The following is a 14,037-nucleotide window of genomic DNA, read 5'->3' as shown; positions in this document are numbered from 1 at the left end:
GCCATGGAGTGTTCGACGCCGGTTTGCTAGAGTAGACCGCCGCCGGTGTTTGGGTTGGGTTGGGCTGGGCTGGGAGCCTGCACAGTTGGCCATTTACTTCGTAAGTCCTCAAACATTTTCTTTAGACCGGAGGCAAATTTTTTGCCACATTCATTAATTAAGAAGAAAGTACTTAGCTTTTATGATAAAATTGGACGAAAACATACAACAATCCATGCCCACCCAAACATGGTCAACCAGAGCCGCACCCACTCATGTCAACACAAAGATCACAAAGCCACACGAACTAACACACCAGATACGACACACCCACACCGAGCTGAGAAACTTGCAAGGGCAAAGGGGGGCAACCATCAATCGCATATGCTTTTCTTGTAGTACCCCTCTACTTGCTTCTACACTTGTTTGGGCTAGCAACATCACTCACCTCACACCCAGGATAGGTCGCAGCCAAGCTAGTCCTCAAATACTCAACATTCTAGGAGTGTAAAATTTGTTCTAAATTAGCCTACATTTCTTTGTGATCAACAACAGTGGTGGTTCACCGCCTTATACAGTTGGTCATCGGTGAGCAGACTGCGATTAACGTAAACTGTGAGATTTGGCCATACTTCTAAAATGCCAGAGGCGTGCGACAGGGAGACCCGCTTTCTCCCATCCTCTTTGATTTCATGGTCGATGGGTTGGCGGCGATGCTCGCCAAAGCCAATGAGTCGGGACATATTCGTGGAGTCGTCATGCACCTCATTCCTGGGAGAGTGACACATCTATAGTATGCGGATGACATGATGGTTCTGACTGAGTCATCCATGTTGGGAATTGCCAACCTCAAATTTATCCCGCTGTGTTTTGGAAACATGCCAGGTTTGAAGATAAATTTCAACAAGAGTGAGGATTTTGTGACTGGGGTCACGACCAAGGAGCAACACCGAGTAGCAAATATAATTAATTGCAAACTTGGAAAGCTCCCGATGATTTATTTGGGTCTCCTAGTTAACGACAAGCCTCTTTGCATCACAGATTGGGGTTTCCTCCCTGACAAGGTGGGTCATAGGGTTGACCGTGGCAAGGCATCTTCCTTTGTTCGGCATGAAGACTAGAGCTTACAAACTCATGCATGTCAAGCCTCCCCATGGTTGCCATGGGTATCTACCTGTTGCACTAGGCAACTCATAGTTCCATGGACAGACCGAGGTCCCGCATTTTCTGGGAAGTAGTCGGTAATAAAAGGAAATATCACATGGTGGATTAGACCACGGTGTGGAAACCTAAAGAGTGTGGGGGTTTAGGTATCCTCAACACCAGGTTCATGAACAGTGCACTAATGGTTAACTGGGTCTGGAAGCTATACTAGAATGCCCAAGGTCTTTGGACAGACCCAATTCACGCCAAATATCTGATACGCGTACAACACGCGTCCGTTGGGAACCCCAAGAGGAAGGTGCGATGCGTACAGCGGCAAGTTTTCCCTCAGTATGAAACGAAGGTTTATCGAACCAGTAGGAGCCAAGAAGCACGTTGAAGGTTGATGGCGGCGAGATGTAGTGCGGCGCAACACCAGGGATTTCGGCGCCAACGTGGAACCTGCACAACACAAACCAAGTACTTTGCCCCAACGAAACGAGTGAGGTTGTCAATCTCACCGGCTTGTCTGTAACAAAGGATTAGATGTATAGTGTGGATGATTATTGTTTGCGTGAAAACGAGTAGAACAAGTATTGCGAGTAGATTGTATTTCGAGTATAGAGAATTGGACCGGGGTCCACAGTTCACTAGAGGTGTCTCTCCCATAAGATAAACAGGCATGTTGGGTGAACAAATTACGGTTGGGCAATTGACAAATAGAGAGGGCATGACATTGCACATACATATTATGATGAGTATTGTGAGATTTAATTGGGCATTACGACAAAGTACATAGACCGCTATCCGACATGCATCTATGCCTAAAAAGTCCACCTTCGAGGTTATCATCCGAACCCCTTCCAGTATTAAGTTGCTAACAACGAGACAATTGCATTAAGTATTGCGCGTAATGTAATCAATAACTACATCCTCGGACATAGCATCAATGTTTTATCCCTAGTGGCAACGAGCACATCCATAATCTTAGAGGTTTCTCTCACTCCCCGCATTCACGGAGACATGAACCCACTATCGAGCATAAATACTCCCTCTTGGAGTTACTAGCATCAACTTGGCCAGAGCATCTGCTAATAACGGAGAGCATGCAAGATCATAAACAACACATAGATATAAATTAATAATCAACATAACATGGTATTCTCTATTCATCGGATCCCAACAAACACAACATATAGAATTACAGATAGATGATCTTGATCATGTTCGGCAGCTCACAAGACCCGACAATTAAGCACAATGGGGAGAAGACAACCATCTAGCTACTGCTATGGACCCATAGTCCGGGGGTAGACTACTCACAAATCACTCCGGAGGCGACCATGGCGGCGTAGAGTCCTCCGGGAGATGATTCCCCTCTCCGGCGGGGTGCGGAGGCGATCTCCGAATCCCCCGAGATGGGATTGGCGGCGGCGGCGTCTCCGGAAGGTTTTCCGTATCGTGGCTCTCGGTACTGGGGGTTTCGCGACGAAGACTATTTGTAGGCGGAAGGGTAGGTCAGGGGGCGTCGCGAGGGGCCCAGGAGACAGGTCGGCACGGCCAAGGGTGGGGCCGCGCCGCCTACCCTCCTGGCCACCTCGTGGCCCCACTTCGTTGACTCTTCGGTCTCCTGGAAGCTTCGTGGCAAAATAGGAGCCTGGGCGTTGATTTCGTCCAATTCCGAGAATATTTCTTTACTAGGATTTCTGAAACCAAAAACAGCAGAAAACGACAGAATCGGCACTTCGGCATCTTGTTAATAGGTTAGTTCCGGAAAATGCACGAATATGACATAAAGTGTGCATAAAACATGTAGATATCATCAATAATGTGGCATGGAACATAAGAAATTATCGATACGTCGGAGACGTATCGGCATCCCCAAGCTTAGTTTCCGCTCGTCCCGAGCGGGTAAACGATAACAAAGATAATTTACGGAGTGACATGCCATCATATCCTTGATCATACTATTGTAAAGCATATGAGCTGAGATCAAATCATTCAAAGCAAGTATCTATATTGATATAAGAGATGATAATGCAAGAATTAGACAAGCTAGAAGTTTTCATGAACTATTGCTTTAAAGACATGCAACCGTACAAAGTTCATTAAAGATGTATTAAGTATTCAACATAGAAGTTCTATCCTTCATTCCAAGCATCAAGTAAATTTTCACAACATAAGAAGGATTCAGTCAAGTAAACATAAACATGAACGTCATGAATCAACTCGTTTCGAAGTCTACTCAACCGGTGAGCGCAAGCATTTGGTATTAGCACCAGGATGTTATGGCATAAAGAACGTTAATGGGGGTTTGGAAGGCCAAATGGAAGAAAGGCTTGCAAAGCTGTAAATGACCATTAGACAAGAGGAAGCCTTATGATCGAAGCTATGCAAGGAGTAGTGATTGCCATGCAAAGGATGCACATAGAGCTATATGTGTATGAAAGCTCTCCAATGGAACTAGTGGGGGTGCATCCAACTTGGTTGCTCACGAAGACCTAGAGCACTTTTGAGGAGGCTCATCATTGGAATATACAACCCAAATTCTATAGTGTAAATTCCCCACATAGTTATACTAGTAAAACATGAAAACTCTCTCATATGAATGTAGGTGCTAAACATGAGCACAAATGATGACTATGAATAATGCGGGTGCTAAAACATGAGCATAAGTGTGGATAAAAGATAGTAATGCTGCCCCCTTTTTCTTTATTCTTTTTTTCTTTTTTTCTTCTTTTTTTTCTTTTTTCTTTTTTCTTTCTTTTCATTTTTTTTCTTTCTTCTTTTTTTCTTTTTGATGGCCTCCACGGCTCTTTTCATTTTTAGGGGCAACATCCTAATTATGACAACACACTTTTTGGTACAAATAACTCATAATGAATGAAACATGATGTATGAAACTGTATGCCTCTGCCGAGTGTAGCAGGATGTGCAATGATCTAGCGTAACATGGGTAAACCACACATCAGCTCGTATATGATCATGCAAAGCAATATATAAATAATAAATGACAACATGGCATATAATGTAAAATGGATGTTGCATGGCAATATATCTCGGAACAGCTATGAAAATGCTGTGGTAGGTAGGTATGGTGGCTGTTTTGAGGAGATGTATGAGCTTATGTGTAGGAGAACAAGAGAAAGTTCTCCCACGGATTTGGATGTACCGGCGAAGTATGCACAATTCTCAATGTGAGCAAAAGGCAATGCACAGTACCGAAGAGGCTAGCAAATTTAGATGGTGGAAGTGTCAAAAACCGTAGCTTAACATTAGTCAAAAAGAACTCACAAGCTTATTGCAAACAACTAGCAGGTTCATCATTAAGAGCATGATTAAAATTTACTCCAAGGAGGGCCGTTCACGGTGGCACAAGTACCCCGCTAGCTCCCTCGACCTTCAGCACAACTTAGTTATTACGATGAACTCTCAGACATGGAAAGCTATCAAGTCCAACTACACCTTCAACTATTTAAATAGAGTTTGTAGTACGGCACAAGCTTAAAGACAACAATCCACTACTAATTTTAACTTATTTATCCAGCAAGCCTTACCATCTAAATATCTCAAAACATTTGCAAAGAATCAAGTTATCAAAGCTCAATGTTCTACAAGTATTTTATTATACACTACCACATGCAACATTTCCCGTTTCCAACCATACAACAATTTAACGAAGAAGAAACTTCGCCATGAATACTATGAGTAAAGCCTAAGGACATATTTGTCCATATGCAACAGCGGAGCGTGTCTCTCTCCCACACAAAGAATGCTAGGATCCATTTTATTCAAACAAAACAAAAACAAACCGATGCTCCAAGCAAAGCACATAAGATGTGATGGAATAAAAATATAGTTTCAGGGGAGGAACCTGATAATGTTGTCGACGAAGAAGGGGATGCCTTGGGCATCCCCAAGCTTAGACGCTTGAGTCTTCTTGATATATGCAGGGGTGAACCACCGGGGCATCCCCAAGCTTAGAGCTTTCACTCTCCTTGATCATGTTGTATCATCTCCCTCTCTTGATCCTTGAAAACTTCGTCCACACCAAACTCAAAACAACTCATTAGAGGGTTAGTGCACAATCAAAATATACATGTTCAGAGGTGACATAATCATTCTTAACACTTCTGGACATTGCACAAAGCTACTGAAAGTCAACGGAATCGAAATATCCATCGAACATAACAAAACAGGCAATGCGAAATAAAAGGCAGAATCTGTCAAAACAGAACAGTTTGTAATGACGAATTTTATTGAGGCACCAGACTTGCTCAAATGAAAATGCTCAAATTGAATGAAAGTTGCGTACATATCTGTGGATCACTCACGTAAATTGGCATAATTTTCTGAGTTACCTACAGAGAATTTTGCCCAGATTCGTGACAGCAAAGAAATCTGTTTCTGCGCAGTAATCCAAATCTAGTATGAACCTTACTATCAACGATTTTACTTGGCACAACAAAACACTAAACTAAGATAAGGAGAGGTTGCTACAGTAGTAAACAACTTCCAAGACACAAAATAAAAACAAAGTACTGTAGTAAAAACATTGGTTGTCTCCCATAAGCGCTTTTTTTTAACGCCTTTCAGCTAGGCGCAGAAAGTGTGTATCAAGTATTATCAAGAGACGAAGTGTCAACATCATAATTTATTCTAATAATAGAATCAAAAGGTAACTTCATTCTCTTTCTAGGGAAGTGTTCCATACCTTTCTTGAGAGGAAATTGATATTTAATATTACCTTCCTTCATATCAATAATAGCACCAACAGTTCGAAGAAAAGGTCTTCCCAATATAATGGGACAAGATGCATTGCATTCAATATCCAAGACAACAAAATCAACGGGGACAAGGTTATTGTTAACGGTAATGCGAACATTATCAACTTTCCCCAAAGGTTTCTTTGTAGAATGATCAAGCAAGATTAACATCCAAATAACAATTTTTCAATGGTGGCAAGTCAAGCATATTATAGATTTTCTTAGGCATAACAGAAATACTTGCACCAAGATCACATAAAGCATTACAATCAAAATCATTGACCTTCATATTAATGATGGGCTCCCAACCATCCTCGAGCTTCCTAGGAATAGAAGCTTCGCGTTCTAATTTCTCTTCTCTAGCTTTTATGAGAGCATTTGTAATATGTTTCGTGAAAGCCAAATTTGTAGCACTAGCATTAGGAATTTTAGCAAGTTTTTGTAAGAACTTTATAACTTCAGAGATGTGGCAATCATCAAAATTTAAACCATTATAATCTAAAGCAATGGGATCATCATCCCCAATGTTGGAAAAAATTTCAGCAGTTTTATCACAGGCAGTTTCAGCAGTTTTAACAGTTTCGGGCAGTTTTTCGCGCTTTGTATTAGAAGTGGAAACATTACTAACACCAATTATTTTACCATTAATAGTAGGAGGTGCAGCAACATGTGTAGCATTAGCATTACTAGTGGTGGTAATAGTCCAAACTTTAGCTATATTATCTTCTTTTTCATTTTCTTCTCTTTCCCACCTAGCACGCAATTCGGCCATCAATCTTATATTCTCATTAATTCTAACTTGGATGGCATTTGCTGTAGTAACAATTTTATTATGATGATTTTCATTAGGCATAACTTTCGATTTCAAAAGATCAACATCAGCAACAAGACTATCGACTTTAGAAGCAAGTATATCAATTTTCCCAAACTTTTCTTCAACAGATTTGTTAAAAGCAGTTTGTGTACTAATAAATTCTTTAAGCATGGCTTCAAGTCCAGGGGGTGAATTCCTATTATTGTTGTAAGAATTCCCATAAGAATTACCATAGCCGTTGCCATTATTATAAGGATATGGCCTATAGTTGTTACTAGAATTGTTCCGGTAGCATTGTTGTTGAAATTATTATTTTTAATGAAGTTTACATCAACATGTTCTTCTTGAGCAACCAATGAAGCTAACGGAACATTATTAGGATCAATATTAGTCCTATCATTCACAAGTATAGACATAATAGCATCAATCTTATCACTCAAGGAAGAGGTTTCTTCGACAGAATTTACCTTCTTACCTTGTGGAGCTCTTTCCATGTGCCATTCAGAGTAATTGATCATCATATTATCAAGAAGCTTTGTTGCTTCACCAAGAGTGATGGATATAAAGGTATCTCCAGCAGCTGAATCCAATAGGTTCCGCGAAGAAAAATTCAGTCCTACATAAAAGGTTTGGATGATCATCCAAGTAGTCAGTCCATGGGTTGGGCAATTTTTAACCAAAGATTTCATTCTTTTCCATGCTTGTGCAACATGCTCAGTATCCAATTGTTTAAAATTCGTTATGCTACTCCTCAAAGATATAATTTTAGCAGGGGGATAATATCTACCAATAAAAGCATCCTTGCATTTAGTGCATGAATCAATACTATTCTTAGGCAGAGATAGCAACCAATCTTTAGCTCTTCCTCTTAATGAGAAAGGGAACAATTTTAGTTTATAATGTCACCATCTACATCTTTATACTTTTGCATTTCACACAATTCAACAAAATTATTGAGATGGGCAGCAGCATCATCAGAACTAACACCAGAAAATTGCTCTTGCATAACAAGATTCGAGTAAAGCGAGGTTTAATTTCAAAGAATTCTGTCTGTAGTGGCAGGTGGAGCAATAGGTGTGCATAAGAAATCATTATTATTTGTGGTTGTGAAGTCACACAACTTAGTATTTTCAGGAGTACCCATTTTAGCAATAGTAAATAAAGCAAACTAGATAAAGTAAATGCAAGTAACTAATTTTTTTGTGTTTTTGATATAGCAAACAAGATAGCAAATAAAGTAAAACTAGCAACTAATTTTTTTGTATTTTGATTTAGTGCAGCAAACAAAGTAGTAAATAAAATAAAGCAAGACAAAAACAAAGTAAAGAGATTGCGATGTGGAGACTCCCCTTGCAGCGTGTCTTGATCTCCCCGGCAACGGCGCCAAAAAAGAGTTTGATACGCGTACAGCACGCGTCCGTTGGGAACCCCAAGAGGAAGGCGTGATGCGTACAGCGGCAAGTTTTCCCTCAGTATGAAACCAAGGTTTATCGAACCAGTAGGAGCCAAGAAGCACGTTGAAGGTTGATGGCGGCGAGATGTAGTGCGGCGCAACACCAGGGATTCCGGCGCCAACGTGGAACCTGCACAACACAAACCAAGTACTTTGCCCCAACGAAACAGTGAGGTTGTCAATCTCACCGGCTTGCTGTAACAAATGATTAGATGTATTGTGTGGATGATGATTGTTTGCAGAAAACAGTAGAACAAGTATTGCAGTAGATTGTATTCAGTATAGAGAATTGGACCGGGGTCCACAGTTCACTAGAGGTGTCTCTCCCATAAGATAAACAACATGTTGGGTGAACAAATTACAGTTGGGCAATTGACAAATAGAGAGGGCATGACCATGCACATACATATTATGATGAGTATTGTGAGATTTAATTGGGCATTACGACAAAGTACATAGACCGCTATCCAGCATGCATCTATGCCTAAAAAGTCCACCTTCAGGTTATCATCCGAACCCCTTCCAGTATTAAGTTGCTAACAACAGACAATTGCATTAAGTATTGCGCGTAATGTAATAAATAACTACATCCTCGGACATAGCATCAATATTTTATCCCTAGTGGCAACATCACATCCATAATCTTAGAGGTTTCTCTCACTCCCCCAGATTCACGGAGACATGAACCCACTATCGAGCATAAATACTCCCTCTTGGAGTTACTAGCATCAACTTGGCCAGAGCATCTACTAATAACGGAGAGCATGCAAGATCATAAACAATACATAGATATAAATAGATAATCAACATAACATCGTATTCTCTATTCATCGGATCCCAACAAACACAACATATAGAATTACAGATAGATGATCTTGATCATGTTCGGCAGCTCACAAGACCCGATAATTAAGCACAATGGGGAGAAGACAACCATCTAGCTACTGCTATGGATCCATAGTCCAGGGGTAGACTACTCACACATCACTCCGGAGGCGACCATGGCGGCATAGAGTCCTCCGGGAGATGATTCCCCTCTCCGGCAGGGTGCCGGAGGCGATCTCCTGAATCCCCCGAGATGGGATTGGCGGCGGCGGCGTCTCTGGAAGGTTTTCCGTATCGTGGCTCTCGGTACTGGGGGTTTCGCGACGAAGACTATTTGTAGGCGGAAGGGTAGGTCAGGGGGCGTCGCGAGGGGCCCAGGAGACAGGTCGGCGCGGCCAAGGGTGGGGCCGCGCCGCCTACCCTCCTGGCCACCTCGTGGCCCCACTTCGTTGACTCTTCGGTCTTCTGGAAGCTTCGTGGCAAAATAGGACCCTGGGCGTTGATTTCGTCCAATTCCGAGAATATTTCCTTACTAGGATTTACGAAACCAAAAACAGCAGAAAACGACAAGCGGCACTTCGGCATCTTGTTAATAGGTTAGTTCCAGAAAATACACGAATATGACATAAAGTGTGCATAAAATATGTAGATATCATCAATAATGTGGCATGGAACATAAGAAATTATCGATACGTCGGAGACGTATCAATATCTTAGATGCAGCTAGGGACTTCTTCTCTCGCGATGTTCTTGTCCGGGGTCCCCAGAAAATTAAATGGCATTTCATGTTTGCAACGGAAAGCACACATTTTTCTGGCTCGACAGGTGGCAGGGGTCCGACCCTCTTCAAGCCAGATTTAAGCGTCTCTTTAGCTGTTGCGCCAATCCATTTGATGAATGCATTTTTAGCATGTTTTTGCATTGATAGTTTACCTAGATATCATCGAGTAGTGGTAGGATTTTTGTATTTCACCGCGCTACCGCACCCTTTTATGCTTCTCTACGTATGATCTCAAAATAATAAGTCAATAATGAAATATCAATGAAAACTGTCGTTTTCTGGCATTTTAACGTGATAGAAATCATTTTTACACTTAATAGTGCACCTGAGCGAAAGGACAATGCGAGGACAGCTTCCAGCAGCTTTAACGGGCATTGGTACGGGCAAGGCCCGAACAATAAAGACATAGCAATTACCATCTTGCGTTCGACACATAAAGGTTACAAAACAGACCATGGAATGATTGGTATCCTCGATATTCATCTAAGCATAACGTAGCTAATTTTTCTAATTTGTGAAATTATATGGATTAAAATAAACACACGTACACAACATATCATGTCCCATTGGAGAATATGTTTTTATTCAGCCCGAGAACATGCCCAAGGTATTTGTGGACATTGAGTGGTCCAATCTCGAAGAAGACCTGGTTGATTTGGTCATTTTTATTAATTTAGATTGGCAAATGAATAACCACATGCATAGAAAATATGAAGCATTGTCTCAAAATACACGCCACAACATCATTTCTTGCCTTTTTCTCAGTATTGCTTGTTCATTGCAGAGGGAATGGTGGGCACCAGTATATACACATGCATAAGACCCTTCTTTTGTAACCATGCATGTGGACAATCCAAGCCCTATGTCGCAACACTAGAAAAATATCTACACATATCTTATCTATATTTCTCTACTGTTTTCCATGAACCTCACTTCAATATTTAAGAGAGAATCTACTCGATTCTATTTTTTCTAGTAATCTCTAGAATCTTCCAACTTTGCATTAAGAATTATTTTTAGGTTCCTTGATGGGAAATATCTATACAATTGTGATAGCTCATGACCCCCCCCCCCCAACCCACGCACACACAAAGACATGAGATGATTTGCGGTCTACCACGAAAGATACTCTTCAAATTATGATTATGACAGTGAATAAATGAACTACATTACTGTATGGAAGGTGGAGGTTCTCCTGTTGATCAAGATTTTTTTGGGGGCATCTTTCATCAATCGCTTGTAGCGAGTGATTTACATCAAAATCACATTATGATGGTTCTAAGTACATGCACGATATGTGTGGTGATAGAGCCTTGTGGAAATCCGTGGATCTTTGCAATGATTGGAATGTTACAACCCGAGGAATTTGTGTAAATGATTCACTCTTTGGGCAACGCGGTGTTAAATATCAAAGACTTATGCCCCTCACTATTTCATCACGGGTTACCTATGTGGATTTATATGTTTTAGATAAGATAGTGATGCATGTTGTCTCTAGTCTCCAAATTCCTCGTCCTGCTAGGTGGGTCAAACCGCAAGCGATAGTGGCTAAGATAAATTGTGATGGCACGGTCTCACAAAATGGATCATCAGACTTATCGAAATTGTTTGCAGAAAGTATGAAGGTATTTTGCGTCTCATATGCAACTGTGCTAAGATTTTCTTTTAAAAAGCAAGATGTCCTAAGATGTGTCAAACCCCAAGCGCTGATGGAAAATATTATTATTTATCAACAATAAGAAGCAAGATGTTCTTTTTTTTTTTGCCATTTTGGGTTTTTGTGATCATATTTTTCTGCTAAATGTTGTCATCGATACTGGTGAATAATGATTGTAGGGTTGGTGAATTAAATGGCTTAGAAGGGGGGAGGGGGAGGGAGAGAAGAGTGAATAAGTATGTATGCACCATCGGTGGACAAGTAAACTTGTGAGACCCACTAAATTTCCGCCAGAGGTAGATGAGAGGGTGGTGTGAGAAATGGAGGCAACGATGGGTAGACCAGAAAGACAAGTCAACATTGCCAACATCAGCGGTGGAACATGTTTTTTTAGATACGGTGGAACATGTTGATGATCAGTTGGCAGTGTGATGAATTTAGAGGTATAAACAAAGTTGGTTAGAAGGAAGCACCACTAAGAAAGAATCGTTCACCCTACAGTTTTATCAACAACATTATCGTGGTTGAGTCATGTTCAATTTAATCAGGCAGACATCCATCATGAATTGTTGTGCGTGCACTCAGATGCGTGACACATCATGGGCTGCGCTAGTGGAGCCTGCCCCTTCTGTTTCTTCTGGCATCCACTTTTAAATAGGAATTGTACTTGAAATGTTTGATTTATCATTTATCTTCACTTTCGTCTTTATTTCGACGAGAACTTAAAACTTAGACCATATCTAGATATTTTTTTTATCACCTTGAGAGTTACCACCTAAGGATTATAAAAAGTTGCCACTGTAGTTGTACCAAAGTTACCATTTAAATTACTACCTAGTAGCAAAAGAGCACACATTTTATTTACCAAAACATATTCGAGTAAGATCTTATATTGAGATCTCGTTGATATGAAGCAAATGTTGAAAAAAAGTTATGAATCAGACAAATGATTCAGGCTACAACATTTATAAAAGTTGGCTCTTAATTTTCCGACCTCACCTCCCTACAAACTGCGTAGTGCAAAAAAAAGTCACACGGGACTCACGCAAACACACTTGCTCCTCATATTTTCCTATTAATTAATATCGTCGTATCTCAATTAAACATGACTCTTACAATAGTAGCATAATTTGGCTTTTTTCTAGCATACATCGAATCAATCGTCGATCCGACTGCAACTATTCCCAATAAGTACCAGCTAATTTTAAGACCGTGAGCATCACACCAAGCACACACTAGCACAACACCGAGCGATTAACTAAATTAAATCACCGAGTAATTGACCAAAGTGGCGGCCTAGCTTCGCTAGCTCAGTTCCAACCCGGTGGCTTGTGGTGGTTGTTCGGGCCCGATGGCGCGTAGTCCTGCGTTTCCAGCGCCATCCTCGCACTGATAACCTCCGCGCCATCCTCTGGGATCACTCGACCCGTATCTATCTGAAATATCAGAAACGATCGCTCATTCAACAAGAAAGAACACACATGGATTACTACATTTGTTTTGTAATGTATCTTAGAGAAACACGGTAAAGTAGTTCAATCATTTTTGTAGGTTTATAGCGCTCAATATGCGCCACGAGAAACATGATTCAATTAGTTCTCTTTCGTTTTTTCCTAACATGCAAATCTAGACGAATCCGTATTTCCGGACGGAGGAAGTACTTTGAATGGCCGGGCTATCTTGTTTAGAAAAAAAAAACTTCACATGTTTGCACCAATTACCGTGTGTCTCATGTGCGAAGATTTGGCCACAGCTTTCGAATTTTAAAGCATTTACGACGTAGAATACAAGATACAACTATTACCTTTGGCTTTGGAGTGCTTTCTTCAGCCCATGGCACCTCACCGGCATGCTGCAAGGGAACCAGCCTCTGCACTCCTACACGACAAAGGGAAGAAATGTCACGGTCAGGGTATAATCATATGAAATCTTAACTAAACAGTTACTTACTGAGAGATGCGAGGCTTACTTGAGAGAGGTATAGCATTAGAGGGAACCAAGAAGTAGAATGCCAACAAGGTGATAACTAGACAGATTGATACTGAGCCTCTCTCCATTGCAAGCACTGGTCTCTCTCTTCTCTTGAACAGTACTACTTCCTCAATTGATTCTCTCCAATGTAACTGGATATATAGGATCACCGTGGGTGTTCATGCATGTGCCTTGCACTCGTTCTTGGTCATGCTTGCTGCCCTGGAACCCCCTTTTATGGGCACATGTCATGCGACCTACATCACTCGTTTTTAGGTACCAAAGTCAAAAAGGCAACGGAAATTCACAAAGTCCAATGGTGGAATTGGACAGCAGCCCAACCATTTAGCTGCCTTTTCCACCTCCACTAGCTATTGGAGTGATCCTATTTGTCCATATCTCATCGATCCGTTTGAAATTGGCAATCTTATGACTTTTTCGAGAATTACAAACTCAATACAACAATCAGAGAAAAAAATACTATAATAAGAGAGACAGACTTTGTTTGAAACTTAAGCTGTGGGGTATAATGTTCTTGTTCAGACTAGATTATATGAGTGTTTTTTAATAGATCCAGAAGTAAAAAATAAGTGGTATATATGTTGAGAATTCTTCTCTGACCACCTTACTAAGTTAACGTAAGTACTT

At 40.9% G+C, this 14,037-nt stretch overlaps 1 protein-coding gene across 1 annotated transcript; it reads right to left on the bottom strand.

Moving 5' to 3' along the window:
• Window positions 1-12,459: 12,459 nt before the first annotated feature.
• Window positions 12,460-13,581, bottom strand: LOC124654415. The gene is made up of 3 exons (XM_047193419.1): window positions 13,388-13,581; window positions 13,223-13,296; window positions 12,460-12,854 (listed from the first exon to the last, which is right to left on the bottom strand). Exons 1-3 carry the CDS (start codon window positions 13,473-13,475, stop codon window positions 12,729-12,731), a joined length of 288 nt encoding a protein of 95 aa, XP_047049375.1. The 5' UTR covers window positions 13,476-13,581; the 3' UTR covers window positions 12,460-12,728.
• Between the last annotated feature and the right edge of the window lie 456 nt (window positions 13,582-14,037).

The sequence above is a fragment of the Lolium rigidum genome, chromosome 5, assembly GCF_022539505.1.
Source record: "Lolium rigidum isolate FL_2022 chromosome 5, APGP_CSIRO_Lrig_0.1, whole genome shotgun sequence".
In the NCBI taxonomy this organism is placed as follows: domain Eukaryota; kingdom Viridiplantae; phylum Streptophyta; class Magnoliopsida; order Poales; family Poaceae; genus Lolium; species Lolium rigidum.
This window is presented reverse-complemented; position numbering and strand designations above follow the sequence as displayed.